Source organism: Microcaecilia unicolor, chromosome 1 (genome assembly GCF_901765095.1).
Source record: "Microcaecilia unicolor chromosome 1, aMicUni1.1, whole genome shotgun sequence".
NCBI classification, from domain to species: Eukaryota; Metazoa; Chordata; class Amphibia; order Gymnophiona; family Siphonopidae; genus Microcaecilia; species Microcaecilia unicolor.
In genome coordinates this window covers 152944208-152963071 of record NC_044031.1, presented here as the reverse complement: position 1 = coordinate 152963071, position 18864 = coordinate 152944208, and the positions used below count along the sequence as shown (strand labels likewise).

Sequence of the window (18864 nt, the reverse complement as noted above, 5' to 3'; positions counted from 1 at the left end):
AAACCTGTCATTTCATTCTCTATAATATCACCAAAATTTGTCCCTTCCCTTCTGAGTACACTACTATTATCCACACTCTTATCACCTCTTGCTTAGACTACTGCAACTTGCTTCTCACAGGTCTCCCACTAAGCCACCTCTCTCCCCCTTCAATCAGTTCAAAATTCTGCTGCACGACATATATTCCTCTAGTGTCGCTAAGATCATATTAGCCCTCTCAAGTCACTTCATTGGCTCCCTATCCATTTCCTCATACAGTTCAAACTCCTCTTATTGACTTACAAGTGCATTCACTCTGCAGCTCCTCAGTACCTCTCCACTCTTATCTCTCCCTACACTCCTCTCCGGGAACTCTGTTCATTGGGTAAATCTCTCTTATCTGTACCCTTCTCCTCTATTGCCAGCTCCAGACTCCATTCCCTGTATCTTGGTGCACCACACACCTGGAATAGACTTCCTTAGTCAGTACAACAAGATCCATCTCTGGTCGTCTTCAAATCTAAGCTAAAAGCCCACCTTTTTAAGGCTGCTTTTAACTCCTAACCCCTATTCACTTGTTTAGTACCCATGTCTGTTTTGTCATTCCCACCTTAAGTATTTCACTTATTTGTCCTGTTTGTAATCTCTGTCGAGCAGGGACTGTCTCTTCATGTTCAAGTGTACAGCCATACGTACATCTCTAGTAGCGCTACAGAAATGATAAGTAGTAGTAGTAAATTACCCTCTAAACCCTCTATTACAGGTCACCTAAAGTCAGGTGCCAATTGTACACATAAGTTATAGTATACTAGCATTTACACGTGAGATTGTTACAATTATGCGTACAAATGGTAGTTGGGCGCTAAGCGGTATTCTACAACTTTAACATGCAACTGAGCACATAAATGCAAGGGGACGTGCATAGGGAGAGGACATGGGCAGATCCCACATTTATGTACATAATTTACAGATTACTGTCCATTGCATGCTAAAGTACTGCATTTGGGTGAATGCATTTATGCCTGTTATTAACATGGCTTAAGGAGGCCTCTAAATGTTGGTGCATAAATGCGACATGCTGGTACTCTATTAATCTATAATGGATCTGGCACTGGGAGTGGTGGGGGGGGGGGGGAGGCAGAAAGTAAGCAGCTCTGCCATAGACTCCTACTTTTTCTGTCTTCCTCTGCTAGATCTATGGCAACTGCACATTGAGTACTGTATGCAGTTCTAGTCACCCCATCTCAACAAGGATATAGCGGAATTAGAAAAGATTTGGTAAAGGGTGAGAAAAATGATAAAATGGATGAAAAGCTTCCTTTATGAGGAAAGTCTAAACAGGTTAGGGCTTTACAGCTTGGAAGAGAGACATGAAAGATGGAATATGACAGAAGTTTTAAAAATCATGAGTTGAATAGGAAATGTTGCTTAACCTTTCAAACACTAAAACAGGAGGACACTCCATGAAACTAACAAACAAAGCAACTAACATAAATGAGTTCCTGGAGGGAAAGTCAAAAAAAGTCAATAAAAATTATCAAAGTAGATTTGAGAAAGCCATTGTTTAACCCTTGAATTCTGATCTACTTTTTGGCATCTTCAGAGTACTTGTGACCTGGAGACAGGATTATTTACTTGATGGACCTTGATCTGAGTCATTATAGCTTATCTTACATTTTCATGTAGAATTCTGACATATTTATGCATACATATGGGTACTCTCTCATGCATGCCTCCAACAAAAAGCAGTCTCCATTAATTCTGTGTGGATCTTCATGTTTTACCAAAAAAGGTGTGCGTGTGTGTGTGGGGGGGTCACTCAGGGCTAACTGCCCCCTTAGAGATCCCAGAGGACAAGTGGCCCAAAGGCATAAGCAGGTGGCCCAATAGCATAACCTATCAATGCTCTCAGGAAATATTAACTATATTTCAAGAGGTCTAGTTGACTTTCCTTGGCTTATCACAAGGTTTACTAGAATCAGTATTAAGCAGGGGCATAGTCAGCAATCCATTGGGGGAGCATGGGTGGACTGGGGGATACACATTTCCTTTCTACCCTCCCCCCAAGTCCTGCCAGCCAAAGAGATCCACTGCCTGAACTGCCTCCTGTGCTTTAAATCAGCACTTCTGCACATGCTCAGTAGTAATGGGGGCTTGAGCCCTGAGCACCCCGCCCCCCCCCCCCCCCCCCATGGCTACACCACTGGTATTAAGCCCTTTTAATTTTATTGGGCTGTACCAAATGCATTTCCAAGGAATGCAATTAATTAATTTTCTTCATACAGAGCCCATTTTAGCACATTGGTAACACTCATGAGAACGTTGCCAATAACTTATGTTAATGCATGTTAACATCACTTAGTAAACAGGCCCTTAAGTGCTTTAGCCTGATTTCCTTTATTTTTGCCTCCAGTAATACAGCTTAGCCCTCACCTTGGGCATCTCAACAAAAGGCAATGAGGCACGAAGTTAACCCATATATTTGTTGAGTTAGAAACCATTCTACAGGCGACAATAATGGTAATACTAACCAAGACCAAGAAAACAGTGAGACAAAAGGAGAGCTACCTTACCTTCTTTCACTATGTTGTCAGTGAAAAGGCTTGTTAAAATGATGGCAGGGAGTGTTCCATTGGCCAGTAGGATCCCAGTGAGCATTGCCAACTTAGTTTGCTCAGTTTCAGAGAAGGCTTTGAGGAACAGAAGAAGCTGCAGGTGACATCAAGAAAACATTGACTATTTGCAAAGTAGTAAAATAAGATGCTAAAATCTGAAACTGAAGGTGGTGAGCCCTGTAGCTTGGAGTCAGTGCTATGGTAGGTGACTAGAATCAGGTGCTCTTGTTCTCAAAAAAAGATATTTGAAAAAAAAAAGAATTAGGTGCTCTGGTGAGCATGAAAATCATTGTTTGGAAACTGTGCACTCTTTTCCCCCTAGGACATGTGCAACTACTGCACATGTGCAAACCATTGAGCATGCACACCCTATCATTAAAGAGTGCACACTGTGTGGTAGATTCAAAAAAAGTTGCTAAAAGTTAGGTGCCAAACATTTAGGCACTAACCCTCAGGTTTTATATATGGCTCCTAAATTTGGGTGCTCTTCCAAGATGTGTGAACAACTTAATTTGCTAACAGCTGTTAACCATCAATAATTGGATGCGAACAACCAATTAGTGATGTTAATTGCTACGAATTAGGATTTGCATGTGCATCAGGCTACGCACTATTCTATAAATTCTGGTTGCCTAAACCCCATAGCGAGCAACCCAAAAGGATGAGTGGGCAGGGCAGGGCGTTTCAAAAAGTTATTATTATGGGTCTCCATTCCCAACTTGGGTGCCGGGATTTCCACCAGGTTTCATCAGGTGTAAGTCTGGTGCCCAGAACTGGGCACAGGAATTGGCGCTATGAAAGGCAAGCACCCTTTATAGAATAGCGCTTACCACCGATCTTTTCCAGTGCACACTGACCACCATTTATAGAATTCCCCCCAAACATCAATCCTATAAAGACAATTCCACATGGAACTGCCATTTATAGAATACTAGCGTAAGTCCGCATTGACACATCTAAATTTAGATGCAATCACGCCAGCTCAAGACTGGTGTAAGTATTTGTGCCTAACTGTAGCAGTTCGGTGATTAAAAGCATGTGTTCTATAAAATGTTGTTGCAAGTCCTAAGCACACCCCTTACACACGAATGACCCTCCCTACTCATTTAATAGAAATTTTCTAGACCACCTGACCATAAGTGATCACAGCAGTTTACAAATCTAAAATATATGTTAAGAAAAAAACTCCATAAAATATAGGATACACCTAAACAGTCATTCAAGATTCTATCAAGCCATTAAGTATAAAATAAGTAAAAATAAATATCTTAAACATTACTAAAATTGTAAAAATTATAAAAAAACAAATGTAAAATTAAAAATTGCAGAAATTAAATAGATATGTCTTATTCTGTTTCCTTGTTTTCCCAAAAGGTCAGATACCCCAAATGCCTGAATGAAAAAATAAGTATTTGTTTTTTATTGCATTTTATATTATATATCAAAGAGAGAGCTTTGAGGAAAAACAAACAAATCAAGGCATTATAACCATTCAACACTAAAGAATATACCAAAGTAAAATAGGATTATAGTCCAGAAAGGGCTAAAAGAAGGTGCCCCAAACTACTCAGAAGTAAATAATTCTATTTAAAAAAGTTGGAACATAAATCCTCTACCAAAAGTATATATCCAGATATAACATAAGCCTTTGACAGCAAATAATTACAAGGATACACTTTTCCCTTAAATCTTAATTGAGAGGCCTCATAAAAGACCTAAGGGCCCATTTACTAAGCTGCACTAAAAAGTGGCCTATACTATTTTTAGTGTGTGGGTTTCCCATGCGTTAAGGCCACTTTTAGTGTGGATGTAAAATGGCTGCAATTATTTTTTTTTCCATTAGTGGTCATGCATTAATTTCCCGATTAGCGCATTGCCATTAGCGCAGGAGCCCTTACCACCACCTATTTTGTAGGCAATAGGGGCTCCCGCGCTAATTCTGTGCTAATTGGTCAGTGTGTGCTAATGCTCCCATGCTAACCGATTAGCGCAGGGCACGCCTACTCTCTGCCTCCAAACACACCCCTGTGCTAAAAAATGAAATCTATTTTTTAGCGGGTGGGAAGCATGCGCCAATTCCTAAACTGAGCATATCCCATGGTAGTGTCTTTTTAACCTGTGGTATGCACATGCTAGTGCTTACCACAGCTTAGTAAAAGGCCCCCAAAGTGTACATTTTCTAAGGAAATTATACTTTTATATGGGAATCTCAATTGAAAGGTGGCTTCCAACGAAATTACGAGCTGTTTTAATTCCAAAAACTACCTTCTTCTAAGCTGGGTTCATTTAGACACATCTGGGGAAAAATGAAACTTTGCCCCCATAAAAACTTGTCTCTCTAGCTTTATAGTAAAGTTTCATTACAACCTCTTTATTCTGTTGGAAAATAAATTATACTAACAAGATAGATCTACACTTTCTTTCTTCCACTGATGATTCCAAAATTGTTGAAACATCTAATGCAGCCAATGTTTCCTCAGCTCTACTCCCTTGAGGCAAGCAATAAATCTTCTGAATAGGCAGACATCGTTCCTGAGTAACCCAAAATTGCAGTTAAAAATTTAGTAAACAAGGGGTCACATAATGACATTACTTGCCCTGCAGGAGCTCCCTTTCTCATCCCTCTATTTTCTTTTAAACTTGCTCCCCACTAGCATGTTTTTCACTTACAGGCCTAGTAATCAACTTTGGAGTCTCTGATGCTCCTGTGGCTCTATTTTCCCAGTTTGGGGCAGCTGTGATGTTGAGCAAATCGCGCAAAGGGGTAGTAGACAAACCAAGTGTCTAAGAGGTCAAGATGGCGGTGAATCACAAGCAACTTGTGTTGATTATGACAGAAAGTGGCCTAGCACCTTACTCAGGGGGTCTTTTAAAAAGGTGCGGTGGTGTTTTTAGCACGCGCTAAATGCTAGAGAAGCCCATAGGAATATATGGGGGTCTCTAGAGTTTAGCGCATGCTAAAAATGCTAGTGCACCTTTGTAAAAGGCCCACTCAATGCATGAAAGCCATACTGGAGGATAAAATGTCACAGCTGCAATCTACCCTTCATGAAATGAAGGAGACTCTTGGTGCCTGGACTGGAAGGATCACAGAGGCTGAGCATCAAATTGCAACACAGGAGGTGGAGGACCTGCAGGCCGACTAGCGATGTTGAGGCATCAGCAGACAAAGCTGGAGGTATACATAGATGAGCAAGAGAACCACAGTTGCAGAAATAACCTGTGGCTGGTGGGCCTTCCTGAGGATGTCTTGGATAAGGACTTTTATTTGGATTTTGATCACACTGTTTTCAGTAGTAGCTCAAGGTGAGTTATATTCAGGTACACTGGGTATTTCTCTGTCCCTGGAGGGCTCACAATCTAATTTTTATACCTGAGGCAATGGAGGGTTAAGTGACTTGCCCAAGATCACAAGGAGCAGCAGTGGGATTTGAACTGGCCACCTCTGGATGTCAAGACTGGTGCTCTAACCACTAGGCTACTCCTCCACTCCAGCTGGTATCAGTATGTGAGCAGGAGCTCCTGGAGAAATTGGGCCTGGCTGAGAGAGCCCCACGCATTTTATTTACATTTAATTGTCAATTCAAGCTCAAGGTTATGTACAATAAAATCTATCATTTCTATTTAGCCCAGCCAGAACAACCTACACATTGACCCTTTCTAGCTCATCAGATCTTCATGGGATGCATAAGAACATAAGAGTAGCCATACTGGGTCAGACCAATGGTCTATCTAGCCCAGTATGTCAAGCCTGGTCACAAGTACCTGGCAGAAACCCAAATCGTGGCAACACTCCATACTACAAATCCCAGGGCAAGCAGTTGCTTCTCTTTTACATATATCTTATATGTTTTTTACATGTATCTTATATATTTATTTTTCTTACAACATCTGCAATCATATATTAACTAATCTTTTATGTTTTAAGACGCAGTACTTAGTAATCATTATTATATGTCTTCAGTTTAATTTGATTTTATTCATTGCTTATTCAATTGATATTGTTTAATTTGATATTGTTTAATTTGCTATTGGTTTTACATGTGATTCATATTTTTAGATGTTCGATTTGCTTTTATACTTTTATATATTTGTATTTTTTGTTTCTTTAGAATTAATGATTTGACCCCTGATGTAGGCGTTGTGATACACCAAAATACAGACTGTGTCGGGCCCCTTTATATCTGCATCAATAAAGTAGTTTTTCATTGCATCTCCAGTGTTGGAATCGGCTTATGATCAGCCTCTATTTTTTTTCCTGTTTGGTCTTTCTGGCATAGAGGTTTCTCCCTGTTTATGCTTTGGCCCACAGCAATCTGCCACTACCTACTCCACCCCACCCCCCAACCCTGCAGTCCAGATCCAACCATTGCCAGTATGGAGGGCCCCATCCTTCACTTAATAGGCACCCTCCAGACAGGCTCTCAGGCTTGGAGTGGAGAAGTAGCCTAGTGGTTAGTGCAGCGGACTTTGATCCTGGGGAACTGGGTTTGATTTCCACTGCAGCTCCTTGTGACTCTGGGCAAGTCACTTAACACTCCATTGCCCTAGGTACAAAATAAGTACCTGTATCTATGTAAACCGCTTTGAATGTAAGTTGCAAAATACCACAGAAAGGCAGTATATCAAGTCCCATTCCCCTTTCCCTTTCCCTTCACTGCAACAAGTGTCTATCATAGATAAGACACATACCCCCTCCGAAGGGACACCACCTTGTAGAGGTGGAGGGGCTTGTGTGTTTCAATGACTTAGAGGGCTATGCTGAAGGGTTACCCATATCAGACAGGCCTCTGAGGAGAAACCAGACAAAGAATGTCCCAAACTGGGAGAGTGGTAAGATGGTGACCTGAAGTTCGTATGCCCAACGGCCCAGCTGCCCTCTGAAGTTTCGTCTTCTTTATGTAAATTTCCTCTCTGCAATTGCAGTTACCTTAACTGAGAGGAAGGGGACAACCATTGGTCAGCCGCCGATGGCCAGCAAGTACGGGACCGCTGTGCAACGAACTGCCCACAGATGAAAGGGTTGGTGAGTCCTTTGATTAGCGCCGGCGAAGGAGGGTCGACGCTCTTGGACCTGGAAAAAACAACTCCATCGCTCCCGAATTATTCAACCACCATGCCCAAAGGAGTGGAGGAGTGAGTTAGAGGTATATGCTGAGACGGAGGACGTTTACAGCAGAACCCGAATTGGCGGAACCACTCCTAAACACCTATGAGCAATCAACTTGGAGTTTTTGGCTCCCGTGGAGGTTACATTGAATACCATCTGGAAGGCGCTTCAGGACCTAAAAGTGGCAGTAAATAATTTTGTTTCAGATATAATTTTATTAGAGAGTTACATGGACAATTCAACTGAACCCATTGAGAGTAAAAAATTGATATAACAAATGATTCTACATGAGCAAGAAGTGGTTATGATAATAGACCAGAAATTTTGAATAATAAAATGAATATTATTATAGATGATTAATATTGAGATTATTGTTTTTTCCCAGAGTTCCGGGTATGACTCCTAAAGTTTTCCTCAGAAATATTTCCTCAAATTATTACTTTAAAAGGAGTGAAGCCTGTGAAAACTGGGATTACTTTAATCAGTGGGATTTGAATTAGAGACTTAAGTATATGTATTGTTAAATAATTTCTGGTTTTTAAAAGAGAAAGAATGTAATCAGATGTATTATTTCTAACTAATATTGGACAATAAGTATGTTTTTCAATGAAATGATTTGACTATACACCGTATTGGCCTTGAAGAAGCCAACCAGATGATCAATGTGGAATAATGAATTAGACGAGTAATATCTGGGGATAATCAGGTTAATACCATGGGGTTTTTTTTTTCTGTTTACTGTTTAATCGATCTCCTTATCTTGTTTCACTCTCCCTATTTAGTGGTCTAAGGAAGAGAATAGAATTACCTGACTGAAATAATTCCTACATATTACTTTCTCTGTATTTCCAGCAAGTTGTTTTATCGCTTGTAAAAATTTAAATGGTTATAAATAAAAAATTAAAAAAAAAAAAAGACACATACTCTGGTACAAAACTGAATGCCTTTCTCAGTATCAACTAAGGTGCAATAAGAGATAAATTGAACATGTATCCTTTCAAGTGAAAAGCACATTGTTTGATATTCATAGGCTTTAATTAGAACAGGTGTGCAACAGAACAAACAAAAGATGAAGCAGCTGTAGAATATACTCAACTTTCATGCTACCTCTTTGAGATTCGCATTTCAGACTCTAGGGAAGATCAGTTCTGGGCTGAGAACAATTGCTGCTTTTGTATAATTAATTCAGGGGCCTAAGGAGATCTCAGCAGTAACTTAAATAACTAGCTTTGCTTTGTCAGCCTTATCAAGTGCACAGTTCTTCTAAATCAAACACTACTTTCAATTTTAGCCATTTGAAAAGTCACAATAATCTGCAACAGAAAGAACTGAATGATTTAAATGAATCAAACCACAAGTGAATCAAACTATAGGTTCATTCCTTTCCCTTTTCAGTGATGTCTGGAATGAGAGATTCATTTTTGTTTTGTAAGTACAATAAAATAGAAAGTGTTTTTCTATGTAGCACCTCTCATTATAATCTCAGAGGTCATTTCATAATAATATAGGATGTTATTCAATTACAACATGTTTCCACTGAAAATAATCTTTTTTTTTGGGTAACACCCATAAAGATGCTGCATATAAGAGGAGCAATTTTGAAAAGGAGTCTCCTCGGGTAAACTGCTACTACTACTTATCATTTCTATAGCGCTACCGGACGTACGCAGCGCTTCACACTTGAACATGGAGAGACAGTCCCTGCTCAATAGAGCTTACAATCTAATTATGTCAGACAGACAGGACAAGTAAGGGATAAGGGTTAGGACAGACAGGAAATATCAGGGATAGGGGACAGTTGAAGGGTTAGGTTTAGGAGTTAAAAGCAGCATCGAAGAGGTGGGTTCTTAGCTTAGATTTGAAGATGGCCAGAGATGAGGCTTGGCGTACCAGATCAGGAAGTTTATTCCAGGCATAGGGTGCAGCAAGATAGAAGGAACAAAACAAATGCCTACCTGAGGAGAAGGCAATGCTGCTTATCTGTAACAAATGTTTTCCCAAGATTGATAAGGAACGCAAGACAGTGACACCATCTGATGGTGCCAGGATGGAGCTGGTCTCCCACAGCTCAGAACTTATGGGCTCTTTTACTAAACTTCATTAAGTTCTCAATGCTCAGTTTACCACATGGCACCCGCTAGCACACAACCTCATTAAAGGGCTTTGCGGTACTTTTGCAGTTACCACACAATAAAACACGTGTGTGGAGGGGCATTTTCGATATGACTTCTAAGTCAGACTTTGGATGTTTTACGCTAAGGACCCAATTCTATATATGGCGCCTAAAATTAACTCGTTAGGCAATTACACCTAAACACCTAAGCGTATTCTAAATACCGTTTGTACATCTATGTGCAGCATTTAGAATATGCTTAGGCATAGTTCATGCAACTAAACCTACGTGCGTCCATTTACACCATCGAAAAGCTGGTGTAAATCTCTGAATGTAAATTTATGTGCACTGGCCCATATTTTATAACAACACACATAGATTTTGTAATGCCCATTTCCACGCCCCTAAGCACACCCCATTTTGCCTGCACACATTAGAATTTAGGCGCAGTACATTACAAAATACGCTTAGCAATGTACGCGCATAAATTCTAATTATTGCCAATTAGTGCTTGCTATTGTTTGTTAAGATCTGGGTGCTAAAAGGCAGGGTGCTGACTGCGAATCCTAGGACAGGACCTGGATGCCCACATTTAGACATCATCACCATCAGGCTAACAGGACGCATCTAGGACTTAATGATCAAGCTCTTGGCTCCATATGAGCCTAATTACCAGTATGATGATTATTTGTGCATGTCCTTGATGGCTAAATTTTGGCACCCTCCTTATATAATTGCCCACTAACAGGTTGTCTACTATAGGGGCTCATTTTCAAAACAGAAAAACATCCAAAAAGCAGCACAAAGCAGCAAATGGAAATTTTTTTTTACCAAAGTCCAAATCGCTATTTACGAACCCCCTTTTAAAGACGGTTTTCTATGCAGTTTGCATGCAATGCATCCAAATTACAAGGGGGAAGTACACTCACAGTCAGTCACATTTTCAAGAACATTTTATCAAAAGTACAGAATGGCCGAAAAGCTTTTATGAACCTTGGTGTTTTCCAGCACTAATTTTTTTGGTTATGCCATAAGGTCAAAACAATTAGAAAGAATTGTTTGCTTTTCCCAACAGCAGCCCAAGATTTAGCAAGATACATCTACTGATTCTGAATTCTGTGATATACTGTAACATTTAAAACTTGTTTCGCACTTCTTACAGACAAGTATCAAGACATCTCAGACACATAGGACAAACAAGCATACCCTATGTTTGAGTGCTATATGGTCAATATTCAACCCACGTTATACATTCACTAGCATAACTTCATCAGTGTTCTTTGGCCTTTATTCAGAAAGTACTGAACCAAAAATACATCTGACTGGCCTAAATCTATGCATACAGTAAGAGGCCAGGTTTGAGACAGAGTGAGGATGGGCTTTCAAATTATCCAGATAGTGACGGTATTCAGCTGCTATTTGGATAAATTATGGGGCTGATATTCAGGGCAAATATCTAGATAGAAGGTGCTGGAAAGAGGGATATTCAGGGGCACTACCCAGACAGTGCTGCTGAATATTTCCTCTCACCACCTTAGCACTATCCAGACACTGCCAGGGCAAGTCGGTGGACAGAGAATGGGTGGAGCTAGAGGTTTACGGTACACAGCTGCATTCAGATTGCTCACTGGATAACAAACTCAGTGAAGTTAGGCCATCAAAAAGACTGTCCTAACTTTATCCAGTTAGAAGTCTGAATATTGCCATTAACTAGATAGCACTTCCAGGTCAGCGCTAAAATCAGATATTCAGCACTAGCCAGTATCCAGCTACCAACGCTGAATATCTGATTTTATTTTAACCATGGCAGCCGGAGTTTTGCTCAAACAGGGTTCAATATCACCTGGAGAATGTTTAGTTTAGGCCTGAATAATAGCACAACTGTACTTGAACTCTGTATAATGATATCTATATTATCTCCTGGCAGTTTCCTTCTGTCCTTTTGGGCATCTCAAAACTGGCCTCCATTGGACAATGATCTCAACAGACTTTATGACACCTACCCAGAGTTTCTTCCTTATTATGTATCCCCTTCCCAATTCAATTAGCCCAATCCTTGCTGAAAAACTAGTAGCTGGGGGGCCATAAATGAGGAGCAATGAATGGAACTCCATTCCCCTGTTTCTACAAGAACTATGACAGCAGCATCCTTAGCCCCAATCAAACTGGGGGAGGGGGGGCAGAACACCTCAGCCAGGAACTGAGCTCACATCTTCTGGTCCAGCCCACATGTCATGGTATTTAGTTATTATGAAATTAATGGAAGGCAGAAATGGGGTTAGAATGATCTATTTCCTGCAATGGGCTAGTCCACAGCAATGTTATTTTTAGATAAAGATGTAAAGGGGTTAATATTCAAAGAGTTTGTCCAGCTAACTTTGGAAGTTAGTAGGGCAGACCATGAATTTTCAAACTGTCCTTTCTCCCTCCCCTCCCCCAGTGACTGGATATATTTTGTCCAGGCAAATGGCTGTGCAGACAAAATGTAGGAAAAGAAAAAAAAGGACAAGTGGTAATCAGGGTCTTCCCTGGATAGAGGTCAACTTTGGCCAGGCCAGACAGTAGGCCCAACGTTAATCAGACAATCTTGCCCAGTTAACATTACCTGCACATGGCTGGCTGATGATCGGCTTCAAAGTGCTTATTCAGGTTGGATTCTTCATTACTCTACTACACAGAGTCATTTTTAAATTCACACTTTAATAACCGTAGTCAGTTTATGCCTATGCTTTCTTCTGCTCTAATACATTTTACGCCCCCGGTAGTAGCTATAAAGGGAAATACTATTTCAGTTCACTGAGGAAGCAGTCAATAAAAGCAAGAAGTCATTACCTTTTTGATTTCATCTTCAAAAGCCTTTTCCAAATATTTATATCTTCTGATGAGCTTATTGAAGACCTAAAGACAAGAAGACATAGAAATGCAAATGCATTTTAATTATCTATGAAAGGGCATATGCACAATTAAAATTCATCACCATAGCATGCTGTATTAATACTGTGAGTGATGGCAAAGCTCTTGTCTCTGCTTTAGTCTGAATAGTTAGTATGCTACTCAAAATGAAGGAGGTGTAAATTCATCAGGATATTAACTTGTCTACCTGATAATTATGTTTCAATAGATTTCCTTTCACTACAGCTGCAATAAAATTAAAACCACATTTCTAGCTTCCCCTAACTCCACTGTTAACAGGCTTATGAACTTCCATTTTAGATTTTTTTTGCCTTTCCAAATCTGAGCTGGTGGTTAGTACAAAAAGGTATTTGCTATCCCCATATGGCTAACAATCTAAGTGATCTATTTACTAAGTAGCATTCTGACAATAATGCACATTATTGGCTAATTAACATGCATTATTTGCCAATAACACAGCTTAATGCAAAATAAAACCTCACCTCAATGTACACTAAAATATGAATTGCGTGCAAAATGCCTTCCAGTCAATATTTAGCCAATGGTGATCAGTGTTTTTTTTAAACGTTGATTGCTGCAGGCAGAATTAGGCCCTGATATTCAACATTGGGCCATGTCCGGGCACCAGCACTGAATATGTGGGTCTGATCAGCCAAAACCTTGGCACTGGGATTTATGCGGTCCCAGCTGAATATCAGTCAGGACCTCCTACATAAGTGATCGGTCAAGTACACCATTCCCCTGTTATGATCCCCCTTCCTTCCTAACCACCCCCCTCCAAAGATCATAGGGCCCCCAACAATCATTCTCCCCCACCCCTATTCCTGCCCAGCACAGCTCCGACTTAAAATGCCTGCCGTAAGTAACAATCTCTTGGTGCTAGTCTTTCCGGCCCGCTTAAATTACTTTGAATATTGGGCCCCTTATTATCATGCAAAATAATAATGTAATTTGCATTAACACAGCTTAAATTCTACAACACTTTCAGAGGTCTTGGTAGCAGGCCACTGCTCCTGGGTGAAAGTTAATGCTCAGGACAAAGCTCCATGGAAATAAATTAAAGGAATAAGTCTGTTGTACTAAAAAGGTCTCCTTCCTCCCTTGGGCCAAAACATTGGGTAGTAGAGTAAGTTATGTCCCACCTTTTCAATGGCCAAGCCATAAGACTTAGGGGGCACAGATCCTCCATGAGCACTGGACCTTGCTTTGGTAGGCCGTGTACCTGCAGAAGATGGAGAGGATCCCCAACCAGCAGTCAAATCAAGTCCGCATACCAAGGCCTCTGCAGCCAATCCAGAGGTACAAGAATTATTCAACTCCGATGCAGTGCAATCCTTTTCAACATGGCCTACCATGGGCCAAGGATGAAAGACATATAGTAGATGTCTCCAGCCAGGGCTGCAGTAGGGCATTGATCCCCATCAAGCCCACTTCTTTCTAATGGGCACTTTGGCATTCCTTTTTATTGCCATCAAATCCAAAAGTGGCCAACCCCATCAGTCCACTATCAGCTGAAAACCCCTGGCTGGATAGCTCCCATTCTCCCAGGTCCAAAGAGAGCCTGCTGAGAAAGTCCACCTCCACACTCCATGACCCAGCAATGTGAGCTGCCACCAAGCAGAGAAGATTTTTCTCCACCCAACTCAAGAGGGAGGCTGCCTCCACCACCATCGGATGGCTGTGGGTCCGCCTTGCATGTTGATATAAGCCACCACTGTCACAATGTCAGAGAACACTCAGAACAGGGATCCTGACAGAAAGGAAGCGATATTCTGCACTGCCCTAAGATCCAAGCAATTTATCAACCGCTGAGACTCCTGTTATGTCAAGGTGTCCTAAGTCAGATGGAACTTGTAATGAATACCCCAACCTGACTTGCTGATGTCTGTTGTCACCACCTCCCATTGTGTAATCAGAAAGGGAGTTCCGACGGTCAAATTCCTGCATTCTCCATCTGGCAGCCAGCATCCAAGGAAGATGAAGGTTGTACCTCTGTGACACCACAGATCATCAGCTGAGAAGATACTCCTGCAATGGCTGCATATAAACCCTTGCCCATGGCAGCACTTCCACTGCCACTGTCAATGACCCCAGAACCTGGTTGAAGTCCCAGACCCTGAGCCTGCCTTGACTGAGGAGAAGAAGAATCTGTTGAAACAACTTCAACGTCCTGAATTCCATGAAGAAGATCTTCTCCTTTGCTGTGTTGAATAAAATGCCCAGATACTCCATTGTCTGTGATAGAGTTAGTCTGCGCTTCTCAAAATTAATCACCCAACCCAATGACTGCAGAAGATGGAAAACTTTGATCATCGCCTCCACGCTGTCAAAATATGATGATGCATGAATGAGCCAGTTTTCAAGATATGGATGAACTCTGATTCCCTGGTACTGAAGGCCGCCAACATCACCATAACCTTGATAAACATTCTTGGTGCCATGGCGATATCAAAGGATAGGCCATGAACTGGAAGTGAAGGCCTAGTAACGCAAATTTTAGAAACCTCTGATGTGGCGGGCAAATGGGTATATGCATGTAGGCCTCCTTGAGATCAAGGGTGGTGAGATATTCTCCTGCTTGAACTGAGGCTATGACTGCTCTTAATGTTCCCATGCAAAAACGGGACACTCAGAGGCAGCGATTTAGACCTTTGAGATCTAAGACCGGAAAAAGGTGCCTTCCTTCTTTGGAATAATGAAGTAGATAGAGTATCTGCCTTGTCCCTGTTGGGCCTGGGAAACTGAAACAATGGCCCAGAGTGTCAGCTAAGAATCTATGGTGGCCTGATCCTTGACTGCCTTGGTTCCCTTTCAACAAGGAGACACCAAGAAGAAAGGAACGACCAGGGGGAAGAAATCCAACTTGTAACCTTCAATAAGAATATCCAGAACCCACTGGTCTGATGTGATTTTGGCCCACTCCTCCTAAAACTCCTAAAGATATCCTTCCACTGGAAGAAGGGAAGAGTGGACCAGCCTTGCATCATTGCAAAGCTTGGGAAGCATTGGGCGCTCTAGCCGACTGCATGAAAGGAAGATTGATGTGCCTGAAAGCAGAATTTGACCATATTGCTGACAACCAGGCTGGCACCATCAGCTGTCTCAAAATTGAGATTGAGAACCCCCTGAAGATGGTGACCAGAGGCTTTTGGCTTACCCTCCGTGAACGGTTGTGTCTTAGTTTCCCTCAGTTCTTTCAACAAGTTACTGAGATCTTCAAATAGCCACTTGTCACGAAAGGGCAATTTAACTAGAAGTGACTTTGATGCTGCATCTGCTGCCCAATGCTGCAACCAAAGTTGCTGATGTGCTGTGACAGGCAAAAACATACTGCGGGCCTTAAACCATAACATCATAAAAAGCATCCGCCAAGTAGGACAACACAGTCTTGTGTTGCAGACTGCTGATGCCATTTCAGGCATGTTCTTGCCACAAACGAGTTGCACTCTGTCACTTGAAGGCCCAAAGAGGCCACTTCAAAAGCTTATTTCAGTGAGCCTTCTAAGCTCCTATCCTGCAATGACCCCTTCCACTGCCAAGGTGGTCTTCTTAGTCACTGCCATAACAAGGAAGTCTACCCTAGGAAGCTACAATTTATCTATCTCCTCCAGAACCAATGGGTAGAGATGAGTCATGGCTCTTCTTACTCTCAGCCCCAAGTCCAGTGAGACCCATTCTGCTGTAATCATTTCCTGAATGTCTGGATGCATTGGGAAGCCCCCTCATGATTGACGAAGATGGAACTCCTGATGCCAAAGCAGAAGGCTTCTCAATGAAAGCACGTCCAGTGCCTCAGAAATAAGAGTACTGAGCTCCTCTTTATGAAACAACCTTAGTACTATCGGATCCTCTCCCTCCTCTAACGGCTCCTTCAATGATGACTGAACAGACCGAGGCCACATCAGATAAGGAGAAGCAGAGATAGCCTCATCTGCCGCCCTCCTGGAGATCTAAATGAGATCTCTTAGGAGCCAGAGGGGCAGTAAGGCAAGAAACTGAAGCACCCTGCAGCAACTCTGACTGTCCCTGCTTCGGTAAATAGGCCTGGTGTAAGAGCAATGTAAACTCCAGAGAAAACAAAGATCCCAGATGCAGTTGAATGCTCTGTCAGGCCCTGAGGCTATAAAATGTTGGTTGTGCTCTGCACATGATCAGACAGAGGCTGTGCCTCACTGCCAGTCAGCTCCAATAAAATGGCACCCATTCCTGTGCTCTCCTGCATCAAACTGCGAACTGGCCCTGCCGGAGAGTCTGAAGTCCCCCGCATATTTGGTTGCTGTACCAAATCCAAAGATGTGCTGCCGCTGACCATTTCCTCTGTGACCCATAGGAATCCTGGCTTACATACACCACAACACCCCGATGCTGGCAAGCAGGTCTCACAGCATGAACACCGCTTAACTACCTCTTCTGGAGCTGCCATTCACCCGACTGTCACAAGCGCAGCACAACGCGGTCCAAAGCGGTGAGTCAGGATCCCTCCCCTGCACCAACTTGCAGCCTTCCTATGTTCATCCACCTGCTGGAGAAAGAGAATACTGAGCAGCTGGACTGGATGCCAAGAGAGAAAAAGAGATGTCTCAGCTCAGTTTTCAGTTCTCTATCTCCACCTGGTGGTTGATGGACACAGCTCTCGCACAGGTCCTGGAATCGTGGGAAACTACATAATAGACAGTGACAATTTTAAAAAGGCTTCAGTGGTGATCTGGGAAACTATGGATATGGACTGGTAAGCCTGATATCAATGCCAGGCAGAACAGTAGAAACTATTCTAAAGAACAAAAATCACTGAAATTAAAAAAAAAAACTATATATATATATATATATATATATGTAGTTTAAAGGGACATGTGGATTTAGGCAAGGGAGGTCTTATCTCCAATCCGCTACATTTTTTGAACAGTTTAGTAAACATTTGGATAAGTGAGCTGGTTGATACAGAAGGTGTCTAACAATTTTTTTCAAGACAGACTTCTTGTAAAATTACAAAGTCAAGGGAGAGGTGGTAATGTCATATGTAGATTGGAACTGGTTAAGAGACAGAAAACAAGGAGTAGGGCTAAACAGTTTTTTTCAGTGGAGAAAGATAAACTGTGCCATGGCCCAGAGACTTGCAAACAGAATGTCAGGAGTTATGAGGGAAGGAAGAGAGAATAAAACATGATATCCTAATGCTTCTGTTTCCCTCCATAGTTTAGAGTTTATTTGGACTCGCTAGACCACGTTAACTGTCCAAGCAGAGCAAAGCAGTGTATAACTACAATAATTAGAAAAAGGAAAGGAACACCATTAGCAATAGTAAAGTACTCAGACACACAAAGAAAGTAAAAAGAAAAAGAGGGTCAAGGAGAGGAGAGGGTGTCAGGGAGTTACTGGTGACCACAGTCAATCTGTCTCTTCAAAAGCCTGCTTAAACAGCCAGGTCTTTAGCTTATCCTTAAAATTCTTAAGTGACAGATTACAACAGAGTGAAAGAGGAAGATTCTTGCACCTCATACCTGGAACAAAGAAGAAAGTAAAACGTCTGGTTGACTCAAAATGGGCAAACCTAGGACCCGGGAGAATAAGATGATTTTCATTCAATGACCGAAGAACTCTAGCAGGTGAATAAGTGATCATGAGACAGGATAGGTAATCAGGAGTACCCATTCTAAATGCTTTAAAGGTTAATATTGCTAATTTGTAAATGATGAATAGTTCAATGGGTAACCAATGATGTTGTTTCAGTAAAGGTGTAGTATGATAGGTATGGTGAGCACTGCAGAGTAATTTTATGGCTGTGTTTTGAAGGGCTTGTAATTTCTTCAAGGTGGTACAGGGTAGGTCTGCATATATAATATTGCAGTAGTCTAGATGAGATGTGAAAAATGAGAGGACAAAAGCATGGAAATTATTATGGTCTAAAAGTTGGCAGAAAAGGAAACTAACTTTAGACAGATATGCGATCTGAGGTAGAAAAGAAAGGGATGAATCGAAAATTATCCCAAAATATCAAAAACTTGTAATCGGAGAAATTGAAGTTCCAAAAAAGGTGATAGGAAATGAGGGAGAAGAAAGAGTGTCAGAGAACCAGCAAGCAACAGTTTTATCCACATCGAGACTAGCTGATGCTCTGTCAGCCGGGTAGCAACCGA

The 18864-nt window shown here is 41.6% G+C and overlaps 1 protein-coding gene across 3 annotated transcripts in view; it reads right to left on the bottom strand.

The window, feature by feature from the left end:
* BZW2 (basic leucine zipper and W2 domains 2) overlaps positions 1-18864 on the bottom strand; it is a 148260-nt gene that overhangs the window by 55198 nt on the left and 74198 nt on the right. For all 3 annotated transcript variants that reach the window (XM_030189961.1, XM_030189960.1, XM_030189962.1), the window contains exons 5-6: positions 12650-12715; positions 2553-2688 (exon numbers count right to left, since the gene is read on the bottom strand). In XM_030189961.1, coding sequence (XP_030045821.1) covers positions 2553-2688; positions 12650-12715 — 202 coding nt within the window. The remainder of the gene's footprint in view (positions 1-2552; positions 2689-12649; positions 12716-18864) is intronic.